This window comes from Geotrypetes seraphini, chromosome 13, assembly GCF_902459505.1.
Source record: "Geotrypetes seraphini chromosome 13, aGeoSer1.1, whole genome shotgun sequence".
NCBI lineage: Eukaryota > Metazoa > Chordata > Amphibia > Gymnophiona > Dermophiidae > Geotrypetes > Geotrypetes seraphini.
The window spans coordinates 13,040,997-13,061,133 of record NC_047096.1 but is presented as its reverse complement, the minus strand read 5'-3'; the positions used below and the strand labels follow the sequence as shown (position 1 = coordinate 13,061,133).

At 47.1% G+C, this 20,137-nt stretch overlaps 1 protein-coding gene across 3 annotated transcripts in view; it reads right to left on the bottom strand.

The window, feature by feature from the left end:
* Window positions 1–19,447, bottom strand: part of TEAD3 (TEA domain transcription factor 3) — a 168,411-nt gene extending 148,964 nt beyond the window's left edge. For all 3 annotated transcript variants that reach the window (XM_033918921.1, XM_033918922.1, XM_033918924.1), the window contains exon 1: window positions 19,214–19,447. In XM_033918921.1, the coding sequence (XP_033774812.1) occupies window positions 19,214–19,418 (205 nt within the window). In that variant the 5' untranslated portion in view covers window positions 19,419–19,447. The remainder of the gene's footprint in view (window positions 1–19,213) is intronic.
* Window positions 19,448–20,137: the final 690 nt, after the last annotated feature.

Below are 20,137 nucleotides of genomic sequence, written 5' to 3'. Positions count from 1 at the left end.
CTTTAAGACACGAGATCCCTTGTCAGCGCTAGTCAGAGTTTTCAAATAGCTCCGTCCATTCTGCATCATGTCACGGTGTAAATGCTGAACTGTGTCAACCTCTGTTGTCTTTATTTAAAACTCCAAAACCACAGCACGTGACACAGAGAGGTCAATTTAGGAAGGCTTTTACATGTACCAAAATGGGGCTTTTCTAAAACCTTATATGTACTCTGCAGTCTGCACATGGGGGCAAAGCTGTGATGTACACGTTACATGCAGAATACATGCTCATCTGCCTCGGAGCAGATATAACTTTCTGTGTGTATATACGAGCTGATTACCCGGCGTTGCCCGGATATGTATTTATTCCAATCTTCCGGTATCGATAGACTTGTATTCAGTGATTCCGCCTGGTAAAACAGGAAAGTATTTGATTGCTTATTTCGTGGACATCTTCATTTTAAGCAGTAAGAATGGCCCTCTCTATGGGGCTGAACTCGGACTTAATCGGCATTGGGAGAGTTATTATTAATATCAGGGACCCCGAAAACTATGGGTTAGCACATAAGCATTGCCTCCGCTGGGTCAGACCAGAGGTCCATCACCTGTGTAGTAGTCCTCTATCCGTACTCTTCTATTCCCTTTTCTTCAGAAAGTTGCCCAATTCCTTCTTGAACCCCAATACTAACTAGAAACGCCTTCACCGGATCAGACTTTAGGTCCATCTATTTTGGCGACCCGCACACGCGGAGGCCAAGCCAGGTGCTCCCAGATGGAGACCCTGATTACCCGTATCCCTCAATGTGATTTGCAAGGAGGTGTGCATCCAACTCACGCTTGAAACCCAGAATGGTAGTCTCCGTCACCACCTCCTCTGGGAGAGCATTCCAAGCGTTCACCACTCGCTGTGTGAAATAGAATTTCCCGACATTTGTCCTGAGCCTGCTGCCCCTCAGCCTCAGTCCATGACCTCTTGTCCGTGTCACTTTTGACAATGTGAACAACGGTGTTTCTTGCTCAATTTTATTGAATCCATTCAGTATTTTATAAGTCTCAATCATATCTCCTCGCAGTCTCCTCCTCCCGAGGGTGAACAGTCCCAGTCCTTCGAGTCGTTCTTTGTAATTCAAATTTTCCATACCTTTTACTAGCTTCGTGGCTCGCCTCTGCACCCTTTCCAGCAGGGTTATATCCTTTTTTAGGTATGGAGACCAGTGTTGGACACAGTACTCCAAGTGTGGTCTGACCATTGCTCTGTAAAGCGGCATTAAAACGGCCGCCGATCTACTCGTGATCCCCTGTCACTTTTGATCATTTTTACATGTCACCCCCTTCCCACCCCCAGCATTTTTCCCCAGATAGTAAGTCATATGTGTACCAAGTTTGGTTGAAATCTGTCCATGCATTTCAGAGTTATGTAGAACACACATACATTCACATAGATACATCCGATTTATATATACAGTAAAACCTTGGATTGCAAGTAACTTGGTTTGCAAGTGTTTTGCAAGACAAGCAAAACATTTTATTAAATTTTTGACTTGATATACAAGCAAAGTCTTGCAATACAAGTACATACCGTATACACGCGTCAAATCATCACAACTGAGCCGATGCTTCTTCTCTCTCTGACGCTGCAAGAGTATAGTGACTGTTCTAAATGAGCGAGGTCTTGCAATACAGGTGCGTATAGTATTTTGTATTAAAGTTTTTGGGTTGCGGAACGAATCGTCTGAGTTTCCATTATTTCTTATGGGGAAATTCGCTTTGATATACGAGTGCTTTGGATTACAAGCATGCTTCTGGAACGAATTATGCTCGCAAACCAAGATTTGACTGTATATCCAAAATAGCCTCCAGTTACTTAAGCTGAGTGTATCTGTCCAATTAGAATCTAGTGTGTGTCTGTCTTTCTTTCTTTATCTCTCTCTCCTTGGCCGCTGTCTGTCTTTCTCTCTCTCTCTTTCCTCGGCTGTCCACCACTACCCCTTCCCTGCTCCCCCTGTCCAGCAGTAGCCCTTCTACCTTCCTTTTACCTCCCCCCTGTCCAGCAGCACCCCTTCCCTGCGCCCCCTGTCCAGCAGCAGTCCTTCTCCCTTTATTTTACCTCCCCCCTGACCAGCAGTACCTCTTCCCTGCTCCCCCTGTCCATCAATACCTATTCAGCAGCACCCCTTCACTGCTCCTCTCTGTCCAGCAGCAGCCCTTCTCCCTTCGTTTTATCTCCCCCCCCCTATCCAGCAGCACCTCTTCCCTGTGCCCTATTACCTGCTCCCAAACCGTCATTCCTACCCTCCATCCATACAGGCTTCCTGGTCTCTTCTGGCCCACCAGCATGAACCGCTGCCGCCGCTGCTGTCTGTCAATGTCCCTGCCCACTGCCTGTCTGTTTATCGTGCCCCTTTCATCAACTCATAAAGTTTTATTACATACACTCAATGTGTGTCCCACCTGTTACTCGGCAAATATCGATACGATAATCAAGCTCGGACCAGACTCTCCGAAGCATATCCGGCGTGATCGCGTTTAAAGCTTCAGTGATGAGTACCATAGTTGCGAGGAGTGGAGGTACGTACACTCTGTCTTTCACGTACCCCCAAAGGAAAAAGTCTCAAACAATAATGTCCGGTGATCTCGGGGGCCACTTGAGCAACACCTGGTCATTTTGTCACGTCGCACTGTCTGAAGGTTGTAACTTCTGCACCAATTGCAGCTTATAAGGGTGAAAGTGCAAGCGATTGCGTAAGATCTTGCTAAGCGTGCTTTTTGGGACTTGTATTTCCTGTCATCTTATTTAGAAACATATTCCAATAAGTTTTGATTTTGCAACCATTTAAAATCAAGGAGTGTTTTTGTGGGCACGCTGCACGGGTGACGGGATAATCGCGTGCCAGACGCCAGCGCACCAACAATCCAGCGCTGACAATTCGGCGCAAGACAGAAGCGCGCGGGGGAAAAAATAATTTTTAAAGAGCTCCGACTGGGGGTTTGGGGTGGCAACCCCCCCCCCCCCCCACTTTATTGGTTAGTGTTCGCGCTGCCGTTGCAGGAGGGTGTGGGGGGTGAAACCCCCCACATTATAGAGAAAATGGAACTTTTCCCGAAAAAAATCAGAAAAAGTTCCGTTTTCTCTATAATACAGGTTTCCAACCCTCCGAACCCCCCTCCAACAGCAGCGTGAACACTAACCAATAAAATGGGGTTGCCACCCCAAACCCACCGTCAGAGCTCTTTAAAAATTACTTTTTCCCCCGCGCGCTTCTGTCTTGCGCCGAATTGTCGGCGCTGGATTGTCAGCGCACTGGCGTCTTGCGCGCCACTGACTATGAACCCCCTGCATGTGTTCTGGGGACCGTTTTGCGAAAAACCGCAGCAAAAGTGGCAACGCCTCATATACTAACTGATTATCACTATCACACCCACTTTCCACCCCCTAACATGCCCCAAGAAAAAGAAAAATATTTTGAAGCATACGGTGTGCATGGGCAAATTGACCGCAGGATATCAGCGCACATCCCACGGTAAGCCTTTTTAACATGAGGTAAGACTTAGGGCTCCTTTTACAAAGCCGCGCTAAACCACCGGCCACACTAGCCGTTACCACCTTCTCTTGAGCAGGCGGTAGTTTTTCGGCCAGCGCGGGGGTTAGCGCGTGATGAAAAGTCACACGTGTTAAACCGCTAGCGCAGCTTCGTAAAAGGAACCCCCTAGAGAATGACGTGGGGACAGAATTTGTCCCTATCTCCACATATAACCGTGGGAAACCATCCCGTGTCTATGTCAACCTCAGTTGCGAGCCCACCGGGACCGACAAGGAAAAATGCTTGAGCGCCTGAATAAATTCATGTAAACCTGTCCTGTGCTCCCTGGGGAGAACAGCATAGAAAATGGAATAAATCAATCTGAGTAAGCAAACTCAATAGAAACGTGTTTTCCACTCCATGCTCACCTTTCTAGGCGTAAAAACTTGGAATGACCTTATTGAAATGACCAGGACGGAACCTAACCACACCATATTCCGGAAGACATCTATTTTGACACTTGGGGCTCCTTTTACGGGGTTTTACCGCACGCACCGGACTAAACCACCAGGAGACTAAAAATAATCCAAAACACCGCCGTGCGTCTCATTTTCGGCCTAAAGAAATGGGAACACGTCACCCCCTTCTACCACCAACTACACTGGCTGCCATTCGATTCAAGAGTCCTTTTTAAATTCGCATGCTTCTGCTACAAATCGGTAACTGCTACATCAACCCCCCCACTTTAACCTCTATCCCATAAACAAGAAATCCCGTAGAACTCAGCTGTTCGCCTTCCCCTCGCTAAAACTCTGTCACTTTAAAAGATTCATAGACAAAACCTTCGCCTACCAAGCAGCCAAGCTCAACCCATGGCTGGCCCAAATGATACTCGAGGCCCCCTCCTACCTCGACTTCAGAGAATCACTCAAAACTTACCTATTCAGCAAACAAGACCCCTAACGGCCCCACCCATTCACATAAATACCCCGCCCCCCCTTCCTCCCCACCCTGCTCCCCCCCCTCTTAATAGCTTCTCTCTTCCTTATCTTCAACAAGCTCCCTCCATCCTTTGTCAATATCGGTTTTACTTGTAACATAATTGATTATTTGGTTGTAAATCTGCTTGTAAACGTAGATCCTAATCTAACTGATGTAAACCGCCTAGAACTCGCCAGGTATGGCGGTATATAAAAAATAAAATTATTATTATTATTAGTGCACGCTAGCCAAAAATCTACCGCCTGCTCAAAAGGAGGCGGTAGCGGCTAGCGCACGCGGCATTTTAGCGTGCGCTATTCTGCGCCTTAAGGCCCTAGCGCGCCTTTGTAAAAGGAGCCCTTAATCACCTGAATCCTCGCCCTAACCTCCTCTTCTCTTCTCCCATCCCTCCTCGACCCCCTCTTTAAAGTCGTCTTGAGCCTACCAAGGTATGAACGATGCAGAAATAGAAGATTAGATTAGATATAAAACTGAAGCTCTCCGTCAAGTGTTATATGATCCAATTACTTCTCCCTTTAGGAATATCGCAATGCATTTCTCATGTCATCGTTTTAGATTGTTTCCAGAATCCCATCCACACTCTACAAACCAACCAAGTGACCTGCGAACCGCCCAAAAACGACCACTTCTTCTCACTTCTATACCACCGCCAGACGTACGCAGCGCTGCACGTGTTTAATAAGGGACGATCCCTGCTCGATACAACTTACAATCTAATTAAAACAGACAAACAGGACAAATAAGAGTTAGGGGATTTCTTACCAAGGGAATGATAATAGGTAAGAGTTAGGAGTTAAAAACCGCCTCGAAAGTGTGGGCTTTTAGTCTAGATTTGAACACTGCCAAGGCACCTGGGTCAGACCAATGGTCCATCATGCCCAGTTGCCCATTCTCACGGTGGCCAATCCAGGTACCTGACCAAAAACCCAAGAAGTAGCAACATTCCAGCACCTCAAAGAGTAGCCAGATTCTGGAACCCCAATGAGAGCAACATTCCAGAGCTGAGATTGTGATGTCATAATGCCTCATTCCACAGTGCCTCAGAGCCAACCTCATCAGTGATGTCAGAATATTGATTGTCCTATACTTGGCTCACGTAAGAACATAAGAATAGCCTTACTGGATCACACCAATTGTCCATCAAGTCCAGTAGTCCATTCTCACAGTGGCAAATCTAGGTCCAAGGTCCCTAGTATCTGGCCAAAACCCAAGGAGTGGCAACATTCCATGCTACCGACCCAGAACAAGCAGTGGCTTCCCCCATGTCAGTTTCAATAACAAACTATGGACTTTTCCTCCAGGAAATTGCCCAAACCTTTCTTAAAGCCAGCTATGCTATCCACTCTTCACCACAACCTCTGGCAATGCGTTCCAGAGCTTAACTATTCTCTGAGTGAAATTTCCTCCTATTGCTTATAACTCTTCCATCTGTCCCACCAAAGAATCATTATGACTGGTTTCAGGCAACTGGTTAAAATCCCTCCTGTCCATGTTGTCTGCCAGAAAATCAGCAAAAATATTCATGAAATGTATATATATAAAGCGTTCTCAAGTCCTTGTCAAGCTTCCAGCGAGGCTTTCTCAAAACCTCTGAAAACCTTATGAGCTGCCCGATTTCTATTTTCTGGCTCGTGCACTGTTTGTTTTTGACAATACCAAAATCAATCAGCAAATAAACATTATCAACTAGCCATTCTTATTACACAGACCGCCTCCATCTGCTAACCCCAGGAAGAGAATGAAACAGGGACAAATTTTCCCTGTCCCCGCAGGATCTCTGTCCCCCCGTCCTCTCCCTGCTAGCTCTCTGTCTCTGCCCCATTCCTACAAGCTCTGTCCTCATCTGCACAAGCCTCAAACATTTTAAAATCATGTGTTCAAGTCTTGTGCGGTTAAGACAGAACTTGCAGGAATGGGACAGAGACAGGGACAGAACTCGTGGGGACGAAACAGGGATATTAAGATCCTTCAGGGATGGGGGGGGGGAATGTGTCCCTGTGTCATTCTCTACACACTGCGCCACTCTAGAAATCAAAGTGTAGTAAAAGTGAGCCAGATATAGGACAACCAAGCCATTGTGACATCACTGATGAGGTTGGCTCTTAGGCATTGGTGGAATGAGGCATTATGATGTCACAATACCAGCTCTGGTCTGGTTATCAGAGGCTGAAACTTTTCACACTATTTATTTATCCAATTTTCTATACTGTTCTCCCAAGTAGAGAATGGCACGGAAACAAATTTTTCCTCGTCCCGTCCCCGCGAGTTCGTTTCCTGTCCGTGCCCCATCCCTGCAAGTTCTGTCCTCACCTGCACCAGCCTCAAACATGTTAAAATCATAAGTGTTCGAGGCTTGGGCGGTTAAGGCAGAGCTTGCACGAATGGGACAGAGACAGGGACAGAACTCGTGGGGACGGGACAGAGATATTGAGATCCTGTGGGGACAAATTTGGCCCCATGTCATTCTCCACCCAGACGTACAGCACAGACTAGACATCACCTGAGCCTTTTACAGTACTGGAAGAAAATGTGAATTAAGGATTCTTGACCAATGGTAGAACTGCAGGCACGTTTCTGGTGTGGAGAAGTAGCCTAGTGATAATTGCAGTGGTCTGAGAACCTGGGGATCTGGGTTCAATTCCCTCTGCAGTGCCTTGTGACCCTGGATTAGTCACTTAACCCTTCATTGACTCAAGTACAAAAGCTTAGATTATGAGCATATATGTGTAAACTGTACCACAAAAAGGTGAAATAATCAAATCCATGAAACTATTTAGAATCAGGGACAGAGTAAACTCCATTATGCCTGTAAGTTGGATGTCTTCAGTTACAGATGCCTTTGTTTATAAAGGTGTAGAGTACCCCCCTTGCCAATCAGGTTTTCAGGATATCCACAATGAAAGATTGCCTCAGAAAACTGGGATTATTTATCCTTGAGAAGAGAAGACTGAGGGGATCTGATAGAGACTTTTAAATTACAAAATGGAGCAAGCTCACTCACCAGCAGGGGGAAAGGATGGTGAGCAAGAAACAGCGTTATTCACATTGGCAAATGTGACCCAGACTCGGACCAGAGGTCATGGACTGAAGCTAAGAGGGGACACGGCCAGGACAAATGTCAGAAAGTTCTCCCGAAAGAAATGGTGGAGGAAACCACCATTCTAGGATTTAAGGGGAAATTGGACGCACATCTTCTTGCAGGACACATTGAGGGATACGAGTGACTAAGGTATGCGCCAGGGTACGCCTGGCTGAGCCTCCGCGTGTGCGGATCACCGGACTGGATGGACCCCAGGTCTGATCCGGTGCAGGCATTTCTTATGTTCTAACATACCTAAAAGAAATTTGCATATAATGGAGGCAGTGTATGCAAATCAAGTGTCTGCGTATTCATTGTGAATATCCTGGAAACCTGACTGGCAAGGGAGGGTACTCCAGGACCGAATGAGAAAAAACTGGAGTAGCGAGCACAGAAGGTTCAAAGGGCTTCAGCATGGGAGACCACGTGCGTGCCAACGATTTGTGCAAATAGCATGCAAATGTAGTCAAATGGACGTTAAAGTCATTGCCTAGTCCCTCCCATGCTCAGAGAACAGCGCACAAAGCAAAGCCACCCTTACCACTAAAAAACTTAATGCCAGCAAGGGGCAGGCGTTAGGGTGTTTGGAGAGAGGTTTTCCCATGTTTCTGCCTGCAAAATCTGCCAGGTTTTATTTAATTTCGAAGCAGAAGGAAGCCTGGGCAAGCCCCTAAATTCCAGCAATGGCACAGGCGACTGTGTGTGAGTCAGAGCCAACCGGAAACCGAAAGCACAGATTGGCGTCCGTTTCCATCTTAAATGTAAACCTTCCGAGTCAAAATAATTGGAAAGAACGCAGGCAACGAGCTCCAATGCGTGCGTCTCCTTTGGGTTTGCCTGGTGCGTGCACGTAAGAACTAAGCTTACTGCGCAGCTTTTGTGAGCATGCACCAGGCAGGCTCCTCCCCCTTAACTTCCCAATGCTCGGTGTATAATTGGTTAAGCGTTGGCTAGTTATTTCGCTGTGCTGTTTTCGTGGTATTTCCGAGTTTTGAGCATCGGCCCACGAACGGGCCACGGCATGCCACTCAATTTGCATCTCCAAACTTGAACTTTGATTGCCAGTCGGCTGACCCTTCTTTTCACCGTGGGGAAACACACAGGCCCCAGTAAGAGTCATCACTTTCGTTGGCGATCTCCATATGATACAACCCATATATCCCTGGCTTCTATGACAGTAAAAGGACTGTGGTGGTGTACGCGCAAACAGATAAGAACATAAGAACATAAGAAGTTGCCTCCACTGGGTCAGACCGAGGTCCATCTCGCCCAGCGGTCCGCTCCCGCGGCGGCCCATCAGGTCTGCGACCTGTGAAGTGGTTTCTGACCACTTTTATAACCTACCTCAAGTTCTATCTGTACCCCTCTATCCCTTTATCCTCCAGGAACCTATCCAAACCCTTCTTGAAGCCCTGTACAGAGTTCTGGCCTATCACTTCCTCCGGAAGCGCGTTCCATGTGTCCACCACCCTCTGCGTAAAAAAGAACTTTCTAGGTTAGGAAGGCAGTATGTGGATATGTGATCGTCGATGTGATCGTCAATGTACTTATTTAGCACTCGACACGGCTGATATGATGTGCCAAAGTGCAAAAAGGATACGATGACATACATTTTTACTAATATATTTTATTACCATTTATTTTTTTGTACTACTGTCACTGTAAATCACTTTGAGCTGAACTTCACTCACGGAAGATGATATATAGATCGTACGTAACGTACTCAGATGAGCAGTAGAACAGGACACTGGTGTCCCTGAGAAAGAGAGAAAAAAAAAAAGAACTCGAAGGACAGTTTTCTGTTTTATGATCTTAAAAGTAACATAATATTAGCAAATGGCTGTATACAGAACCCGGTAGAAGCCCAGAGGATCGGACAGAGGTGAGCAGACAGTTTAAAGGGGATGGGACTTAAGAACATAAGAACATAAGAAGTTGCCTCCGCTGAGGCAGACCCTAGGTCCATCCTGCTCAGCGGTCCGCTCCCGCGGTGGCCCATCAGGCCCATTGCCTGAGCAATGGTCTATACCTATCTATACCCCTCAATCCCTTTTTCTTCTAGGAATCTATCCAAACCTTCTTTGAAACCATTTAATGTTTTCTTGTCTACAACAGCCTCTGGGAGCGCGTTCCATGTGTCCACCACCCTCTGAGTGAAAAAGAACTTCCTAGCGTTTGTTCTAAACCTGTCCCCTTTCAATTTCTCCCAGTGCCCCCTTGTACTTGTGGCGCCCCTTAATTTGAAAAATCTGCCCCTGTCTACTTTTTCTATGCCCTTCAGGATCTTGAAGGTTTCTATCATGTCTCCTCTAAGTCTTCGCTTCTCCAGGGAGAAAAGTCCCAACTGCTTCAATCTGTCGGTATATGGGAGATTTTCCATTCCCTTTATCAGTCTAGTTGCTCTTCTTTGTACTCCCTCAAGTACCGCCATGTCTTTCTTGAGGTACGGCGACCAGTACTGGACGCAGTACTCCAGATGTGGCCGCACCATTGCACGATACAGCGGCATGATGAATTCTTTCGTCCTGGTTGTGATACCCTTCTTAATGATACCCAACATTCTGTTTGCTTTCCTTGTAGACCGCTTTTTCTGTGTGGTTTTACACATTTTAGACAGGCGCTTATTTTGGACCCGGGACGATGAAATGTTGCAGCGGAGAACTGAACTCACCACCTCATAAACTTGATTTGCATACACGGCCTCCATTATATGCAAATTTCTTTCATGCCTACTCATCGAGAATATCTTGAAAACCTGACTGGCAAGGGGGACCGAGTTGAGCTTAACACTGCACTAGGCCAGGAGTAGGCAATTCCGGTCCTCGAGAGCCAGGTCAGGTTTTCAGGATATCCACAATGAATATGTATGAGATGGATTTGCATGCACTGCCTCCTTGAGATGCAAATCTATCTCATGCATATTTATTGTGGATATCCTGAAAACCTGACCTGGCTCCGGCTCTCGAGGACCGGAATTGCATACCCCTGCACTAGGCTAACACTATGTAGCTATCTAACGCATATTTAGCATGGCAGCATGTGAAGGGAAAGGGAAAAGGCTTCCCTTAACTTTCACAACGTTTAAAACAAATGGGAAAAAAAACATTTTTTTTTTTCAGTCAATGCATAGTTAAGCTCTGGAACTTGTTGCCAGAAGATGTTAATAGAGCTGGGATTAAAAAAAGATTGGACAAATTCCTGGACAGCGGCATACTGAGCCAGCATTATGCCCTGTGCAACATGCCCCCCGGTGCCCCCACCCTACTCACTGAACAAAAGTCAAGAAGAAGAGACAACGGGAGGGGAGCAATTTTGCACTCCCCGCTTCTCTTCACCCTGTGTGGCCACAGGGCTCCCACAGCCCTTGGTAAGGTCATGTTCCTGGAGGTAAAGTCCCTAAACCGTTTATTAAAGTAAATCTGGGAGAATCCACTGTTAATCCCCAGGGATAAGTAACATGGAATCGTGCTGCCTTGTGGTTATCCTTTAATAGAGCAAATGGGTAAAAAAGATGGTTAAGATGCAATCCCTTTTCAGCAATTTTTTTCCTAATCGAAAGAAACTTGCTGAACAATGCTATTTCCTCCCCGGTGGACTCTCCAGTGTAAGTGAGGTGTTCGAGGGAAAGTTTTATGTGGTGTTTTGAAAGTGAGCAGTGTTTAAAAGTAGGATTTTAAATAGTTGAAGAAATAGCATTGATCAGCAAGTTTCTAGCGATTAGGAAAAAAATTGCTGAAAAGGGATTGCATCTTAACCATCTTTTTACCCATCTGCTGTGTTAAAGTTTAGATTCGGGATGGATGTTGTTTCGAGGCTTGATTTTGTGGCACCTTTTGGTATCCTGCCAGGTGCTCGTGACCTGGACTGGCCTCTGTTGGACACTGGGCTAAACGGATCTTTAGTCTGACCCAGTAGGGCAGGGGTGTCCAATGTCGGTCCTCGAGGGCCGCAGTCCAGTCGGGTTTTCAGGATTTCCCCAATGAATATGCATGAGATCTATTTGCATGCACTGCTTTCAATGCATATTCATTGGGGAAATCCTGAAAACCCGACTGGACTGCGGCCCTCGAGGACCGACATTGGACACCCCTGCAGTAGGGCAACTCTTACGTTCTTATCACCTATTCGGATAGAACAATAAGTAGCCAAAAGCACATACAAAGTAAGTAATGGATTTTAAAAGTACTGTCCAGATCTAATTATATTCTTACAGGGCAGTGCAATTACTGCTGAACAGAAATCCACTCAGCTCCTACTGGTCAGTCTATAACGGCTTCATTTGGATCAGGGATCTCAAAGTCCCTCCTTGAGGGCCGCAATCCAGTCGGGTTTTCAGGATTTCCCCAATGAATATGCATGAGATCTATGTGCATGCACTGCTTTCAATGCATATTCATTGGGGAAATCCTGAAAACCCGACTGGATTGCGGCCCTCAAGGAGGGACTTTGAGACCCCTGCCCTAGACCCACCCCCAGGCCTTCCCAGTTCCATCCATCCCTGCCTCATTTCGCCCTAGTCCCAACCCCGCCCCCTGCTACCTGCTCTTGTCAGGCAGCAGGAAATCCCCTCGTGTGCAGATTTCCTCCTTCCCGATGCAATTTAGAGAAGGCTTTTCAAAATCCGGACAAAGTGCCGGCTTTTCAAAAGCCGCTTAGACCCCCGGACATGTCCTCGAAAAGGAGAACATGTCCGGGGAAATCCGTACATCTGGTAACCCTAGCTATGGTCCATCTAGTCCAGGAATCTCAAAGTCCCTCCTTGAGGGCCGCAATCCAGTCGGGTTTTCAGGATTTCCCCAATGAATGTGCATTGAAAGCAGTGCATGCACACAGATCTCATGCATATTCATTGGGGAAATCCTGAAAACCCGACTGGATTGCGGCCCTCAAGGAGGGACTTTGAGACCCCTGATTTTGGATCAATAGCTAATGTTAACCCCAAAATTAGAACAGATTAGAGAACGACATGGGGACAAATCTGTCCCCGCAGGAACTCAATTTCCCCCGTCCCTGCAAGTTTTGTCGCTGTCCCTGCCCCCATTCCTGTAAGCTTTGCCTTAATCACACAAGCCTTGAACACTAATGATTTTAAAGTGTTTTGAGGCTTGTGCAGATGAGGACAGAGCTTGCAGGAATGGGACACAAAAGAACTCACTGGGATGGGACGGGAAAATGGGTTCCCGCGGGGACGGGAAAAATTCTCTAGGACAGATCACATAACATGAAACAACCGAATCACACCTTTCTATTGGTTGGAGGTCGTCAATGCAAATAGTTCAGTCCACCAATCAGATGGCCAATGCAGCCTCGTCCAGCAAATAAACCCTAAATATGTGACTGAGTATTGGCTAGATGAGAAAATGGACCAAGGTTTCACTCCCGTCCATGTCACCCACATACATAAATTTGAACCCAGAAAATTCCCTTTGCCTTACTGTTTCCTACCTTCAGAAACATGCACCTACTGACAACTACACTCCAGAGGTCAACCGAAAAAGTCACAGTATTTCAGCTCTCACCTGTTCTCCTATTGCCTTCAAACCTTCTGATTACCTCACACTGTCTTTTATGAGTATAATTTATAACTTCAACATGTGAATTGGCTGCTTCTGTGTATCACCACCAATTATGGGATGTGTTTAACAACAACTGGAAAAATTAACTACCTTTGGATTTCTGACAAAAATATATGGAAGAAAAATGTCCTAGGAAAAAAGGATCTCAGGGCACTTGTTAGATACCTTCAGGTCCAGGGCAGAAGTTAAGGAATGGGCTCTGTTAATGCCAGGCTCTGCCAGAGGATGTGGTAACAGCGCTTAACGTAGATGGGTTTTAAAAAGGGTTGGATAAGCTCCTGGAGGAAAAGTCCATAGTCTGCTATTGAGACAGACATGGGAGAAGCCACTGCTTGCCCTGGCTCGGTAGCATGGAAGTGAGTGGCGCAGGGGTTATAGATACAGCCTCAGCACCCTGGGGTTGTAGATTCAAACCCCACACTGCTCCTTGTGACCCTGGGCAAGTCACTCAGTCCATAGACTCAGGTATGTTAGATAGATTGTGAGCCCACTGAACATAAGAACATAAGAAATGCCTTCACCGGATCAGACCGAGGTCCATCTTGTCCGGCGTTCCGCACACGCGGTGGCCCTTTTAAGTACATCTTTTGGGAGACCCGGATTTCCCGTATCCCTCGATATGGTTTTCAAGAAGATGTGCATCCAACTTGCGCTTGAAACCCAGAACAGTAGTCTCCGCCACACCCTCCTCCGGGAGAGCGTTCCAAGCGCCAACCACTCGCTGTGAGAAACAGAACTTCCTGACGTTTGTCCTGAACCTGCTGCCACTCAGTTTCAGGCTGTGACCCCGTGTCCGTGTGACTTCCGAAAATGTTAACAATGCTGCTTCTTGGTCTATTTTATTAAATCCTTTTAATATTTTAAAAGTCTCTATCAAATCCCCTCCACTGGGACAGATAGGGAAAAATGCTTGAGTACCTGATTGTAAAATCGCTTAGATAATCTCGATAGGCGGTATATAAACACCTAATAAAAACTTGGAAAAAAAAAACCTTGAAAAACTTTTGGGATTCTGGAATCTTGTTACTCTTTGAGGTTCTGGAATGTTGCTACTATTTGGGTTTTTGCCAGGTACTTGTGACCTGGATTGGCCACAGTGGGAACAGTGTACTAGGCTAGATAGACTGCTGACCTGACCCAGTATTTTGGCAGGTTCATAGACAACGGCGCGAAAGACAAAGGCGCGCGCCGACAACTGAGTGCAAGACGGAGGCGCGCGCCGCTCAAAATTACAGTTTTTAGGGGCTCCAACGGGGAGTTTTGTTGGGGAACCCCCCCCACTTTACTTAATAGACATCACGCCGGCGTTATGTGGGGTTTGGGGGGTTGTAACCCTCCACATTTTACTGTAAACTTTACTTTTTCCCTAAAAACAGGGAAAAAGTTAAGTTTTCAGTAAAATGTGGGGGGTTACAAGTCCCACAACGCCCCTACAACGAGGCGCGATGTCTATTAAGTAAAGTGGGGGGGTCCCCCCCACGCCCCCCTGTCGGAGCCCTAAAAACAGTAATTTTGAGCGGTGCGCACCTCCATGCTGCGCTCAATTGTCTGGGCGCGCCTTTGTCCCGGCGCACTTTTGACCTGACACCATTTTGGCAAGGGCCCCTAGACCAATGGTTCCCAACCCTGTCCTGGAGGACCACCAGGCCAATCGGGTTTTCAGGCTAGCCCTAATGAATATGCATGAGAGAGATTTGCGTATAATGGAAGTGACAGGCATGCAAATCTGCTCTATGCATATTGATGAGAGTTATCCTGAAAACCCGACTGGCCTGGTGGTCCTCCAGGACAGGGTTGAGAACCACTGGCCTAGACAACTGCCTTACTCACCCCCTCCCCTCTGCAAAGCAGGTCCTGGAGGTCCTTAAGAAGAGCTATCTAACCAAGGGACTTGAAACGAGGAAGTTAGTAAAGGAACTTCGGTATTTAAATGACTTTCTAACCTTAACGATAATATCGAATGAGAGACTCCAGAGACTTAGGGCAAGGTGCGCTAGCGGTTTTAGCGCACGCTTACCGCACGCTACAATGCCGTGCGCGCAAAACGCTAACGCCTCCACAGAGCTTGCATTAGTATTTTCCGTTTAGCGTAGGGTTTGTGCGCGCTAATCTTCAGCGTGTGCTAAAAACGCTAGCGCACCTTAGTAAAAGGAGCACTTAATATCCTTACTTTAACTGTAAAAATACCGTGCTCCCCCGAAAATAAGCCCTAGTGTATTTTTTGGACCCAAAATTAATATGACACTGTCTTATTTTCGGGGGATGTCTTATTTTTTTTTCATGTACAACAATCATCTCTCCCTTCCTCTCCTTCACCCCAATTCTTCCTCTTTCCTTTCTCCTCCCCCTTGTGCAACATCTTCCCTCCCCTCTCACCCATCCCCTTGTGCAGCATCTTTCTATCCCTCCCTCCCATCCCCCTATGCAGCAAAACCCCACCGACCTTCCCACTGTGAGACTGACATACCTCCGTCCGAGGCCTCCAAAAGCAGCGGCGGCGGCAGTGCTCTGAACGGGCTGTTTTGTGGTCTTCCCCGCTGGGGCAGGGCCTTCCCTCTGCAGCATCTTTCTATCCCTCTCTCCCATCCCCCTGTGCAGCAAAACCAAACTAATCCTCCAACTGTGACGCAGAAGAGGGAAAGCCCCAGCGGAGAAGACCACTGCCGCCGTTGCTGCTTTAGGAGGCTTTGGAGCAGAGGTATGTCAGGTCTCGGCCGGGGTGGGGGTGGGGGGCGCTGAATTGACGAGTCTGGTTTTTTCAGTGAATCAGGCAGCACTAATGTCAGGGATGGAGTCGGGGAGCATCAGGAACATTCGGGGGGGGGGGGGGCTTCGCAGGTCGATCTTAACTTGGGCTTATTTTTGAGGTAGGAAAACAGGGTACTGGGCTAGAAAGACCGCTGGTCTCACCCAGTATTTTGGCAAGGGCATCTTTAAAAATCATTCTAGGGCTTATTTTCAGGGAAACAGGTAACTATATCTGAATGGGATTCACTTTTATCTATGGCCAACTGATCTAATTTAGTTGAATCAGCTTCAGCATAATCACATCCATATTGCCCAGGGTCAGTTGCCAAAAGTGCACTTTTCAATGAGAAGGGGAAGACGTAGGTATCACGGATGAATTAAGAGTGAACAAGGCAGGAAAACCATCAGATTAGAGAATGACACGGGGACTAAATTTTCCTCGTTCCCACAGGACCTCAATTTCCCCATCCGGTCCCTGCGAGTTTTGTCCCATTCCTGTAAGCTCAGCCTTAACCACAGAAACCTCGAACACTTATGATTTTCAAGTGTTTGAAGCTTGTGCAGCTGAGGACGGAGCTTAGGCATTGGTGGAATGAGGCATTATGACATCACAATCTGAGCTCTAGAATGTTGCTACTTATGATTTTAAAGTGTTTGACGCTTGTGCAGCTGAGGACGGAGCTCAGGCATTGGTGGATTGAGGCATTATGACATCACAATCTGAGCTCTAGAATGTTGCTACTTATGATTTTAAAGTGTTTGACGCTTGTGCAGCTGAGGACGGAGCTCAGGCATTGGTGGATTGAGGCATTATGACATCACAATCTGAGCTCTAGAATGTTGCGACTTAGGATTTGAAAGTGTTTGACGCTTGTGCAGCTGAGGACGGAGCTTAGGCATTGGTGGAATGAGGCATTATGACATCACAATCTGAGCTCTAGAATGTTGCTACTTATGATTTTAAAGTGTTTGACGCTTGTGCAGCTGAGGACGGAGCTCAGGCATTGGTGGAATGAGGCATTATGACATCACAATCTGAGCTCTAGAATGTTGCTACTTATGATTTTAAAGTGTTTGACGCTTGTGCAGCTGAGGACGGAGCTCAGGCATTGGTGGAATGAGGCATTATGACATCACAATCTGAGCTCGAGAACGTTGCTACTTATGATTTTAAAGTGTTTGACGCTTGTGCAGCTGAGGATGGAGCTCAGGCATTGGTGGAATGAGGCATTATGACATCACAATCTGAGCTCTAGAATGTTGCTACTTATGATTTTAAAGTGTTTGACGCTTGTGCAGCTGAGGACGGAGCTCAGGCATTGGTGGATTGAGGCATTATGACATCACAATCTGAGCTCTAGAATGTTGCTACTTATGATTTTAAAGTGTTTGATGCTTGTGCAGCTGAGGACGGAGCTCAGGCATTGGTGGAATAAGGCATTATGACATCACAATCTGAGCTCTAGAATGTTGCGACTTAGGATTTGAAAGTGTTTGACGCTTGTGCAGCTGAGGACGGAGCTCAGGCATTGGTGGAATAAGGCATTATGACATCACAATTTCAGCTCTAGAATGTAACTTCTGATTTTAAAGTATTAGGCTTGTGCAGATGAGGACGGAGCTTGCAGAATTGGGGCAGGGACGGGAAAATAAATTCCGTGATGATGGGGAAAAATTTGTCCCCTTGTCATTCTCTACATTCTCAGATCTTGCAACACCCATGAAATATCCTTCTGCGCCCACTCCACATGATTTGATATATATTTCTGTGGGGCATCTCATCGCTGGTCATTACATATGAGGGGTAACCTGTACAGAGCAGCAGACCCTAGCCTGACAGATAGGTCATTTCAGTCTTTAAATGGCTGTCACCCTCTCTGTAACCGTGCAAGCTCTCCATTATACAGTGCCAAAGTGCAACATTACCAAGAATGCGTCCTTTCAAAATTAGCTTATTACAATTGTCGCCTCCAAAATGCACATTGAAAGATGAGGTTCTTGCTTTTACATTCACTGCATCACCTGTTGAACTGTGTGTGTTTTTATGAGTGTGGGATGCTGAGAGATGGGGGAGGGGTTCCGCCAGGGGAAACAGCTGCCAGTCAGCTTTTAGGTCAACCCCTAGGAGTGAAAATAGTGCGCTCTGACATTGTGAATTCTATTTATATCACTTAAGGTGCCAATGTCAGATACCTTACTATAGATTCCATTTCAAACTCTTGGTGGGGCTTTTGGGTTTGTGTGATCTGCACAAATGCTTAAATGACCAGGAGAGAGGGGGAGGCCAAAAAAATGTGGCTATTTATAAGAAAGCTTTTTTGTTGAAAAAATAATATATATTATATATACATTTCCAGCTCCTTCTTTCAGGGGCCACTCTGTGCACTTCAAAGCATAATTCCCTCACTATATGCGGAAAATAAAGAAGGCCCTTTGTCCTAATGTAAAGGTGATCTTAATTAATGGCGTTGGGGTTAATGAGACAGAAGGTTAAGCTGTACAATTACACTGTCATCTTCTATAAACAAAAATGGTTAGACATCAGACTTGGCTGAACTGAGACATTAAAGGAACCCGTCTGGCAACTTGTCAAATACGGAAATCACGGTAGGCAGATTCGATTTACAGACGATTTTTTTTTCTCCTTCTTGTAATAGTACACCTCTTCCACCCCCCACCCCCGAAGAGCTTATCTTTCCAACGGACCCATCCTTTTTGAAAAGTGACATCCCTGTACTCTGGGTCTAGATAAAACAAGTTTCGGTGCCCTGGACTAGAATCGGTACCGGATCAGCTGTCCCAACCCGCTAGAACAGACATTTCTCGCCCACAAAGCTCTGGAACCTCCACCAGAAACTTTGTGGGTTTTTTTTTTTTTTTTGGGGGGGGGGGGAGGGAGAAGGAGACACAATATTTCCAGCGTCTAAAGTTCACGTTAGTGTTTTGTTTCAAGGGAGGGGGGGGGGGAGGCAAACACACCACCAGTGACTTGCAAAAGGGGATCGCGTCTCTCTCCTTTCCCCCCCCCCCCCCGGTTGCTGGGATTCCGGGGGAACAGACGGGACTCGGCCAGATGCACCCCCACATATTTAGGGGCTCCACCCGCAACGCGATCAAAGCAAAGGAAAAGTTTCCCCAAGCCGATCAGTCCCTGTCCGGAGCGGAGAGAAACTTGGGCCCAAGGGAGGAGGAGGGAGGGGGGGCGGCCCGGTCCCCGGGGCTCACCCCCGCCCCAGCTGCGCTCGGTGTGCCCCTCCCCCACTCCCCGAGTCCCCCCCCCCTCCCCCCTCCCGGGAGCCGCTTACCTGCTGGCCTGAGCTGGGAGCCGCCGAGCGCGGACGGGCAGAGAAAGAAAAGTTTGGAGCGGCGGCGGCGAGGGAGGAGCGGAGAGCCCGAGTGGAGCAGGCGGGCAGGGCCGGGCCGAGCCGACCGGGCACCGTCCCCTCCCCTTCCTCCTCCCAGAGCCCGGCAGCCGCTGCCCTCCACTCCTCCCCCCATCGCCTGAATCATATCCCGCTACCATCCCAACACAAGCCTTAGTCCTCTTCTTGCCTCCCAAAACATTGCCCCACTCCTCAAAGCTTCCCCGCAGGAAAACTAACTTTCTCACCGACCCCATAAAAATACTACTTTTTCCTACTGTTCCACTTCTTCCCATCCCCAAATCATTAGCCCCCCTGTCTTCCAAACAATACTCCTTTCCACTCAAAACATACCTCCCTACTTAGCTCCCTCCCACTTCTCTCCTGTCCCCCCACCTTCTCATCCCTCACAAAATACAGCCCCTTTCTGATAAAAAAAAAACTAGCTTCACTCCCCCAGAAATATTAGGCATCTCCCTCTATTGGTTTGGGTACAAACAATCGATCCCTAATCCCCAAATCATTAATGTTCTTTCACCCAAGTCACTAATCTACCCCCTGCTTCCCAAAAAGTGTAGTTACTTACCTGTAACGTAGGTTCTCCGTGGACAGCATATGTGGCTGACTCATCCTGCTCGTCCTAGGATAGGGGTGTCAAAGTCCCTCCTCGAGGGCCGCAATCCAGTCAGGTTTTCAGGATTTCCTCAATGAATGTCCTCAAAGGGACAGAAAGAGAGAGAGAAAGGGAAATAGAGAGAGAGATAGAAAGAGGGAGAGAGACAGAAATAGAGAGAGATAGATAGAGAAAGACTGGAGAAACTGGGACTTTTTTCCCTGGAGAAGAGGAAACTTAGAGGGGATATGATA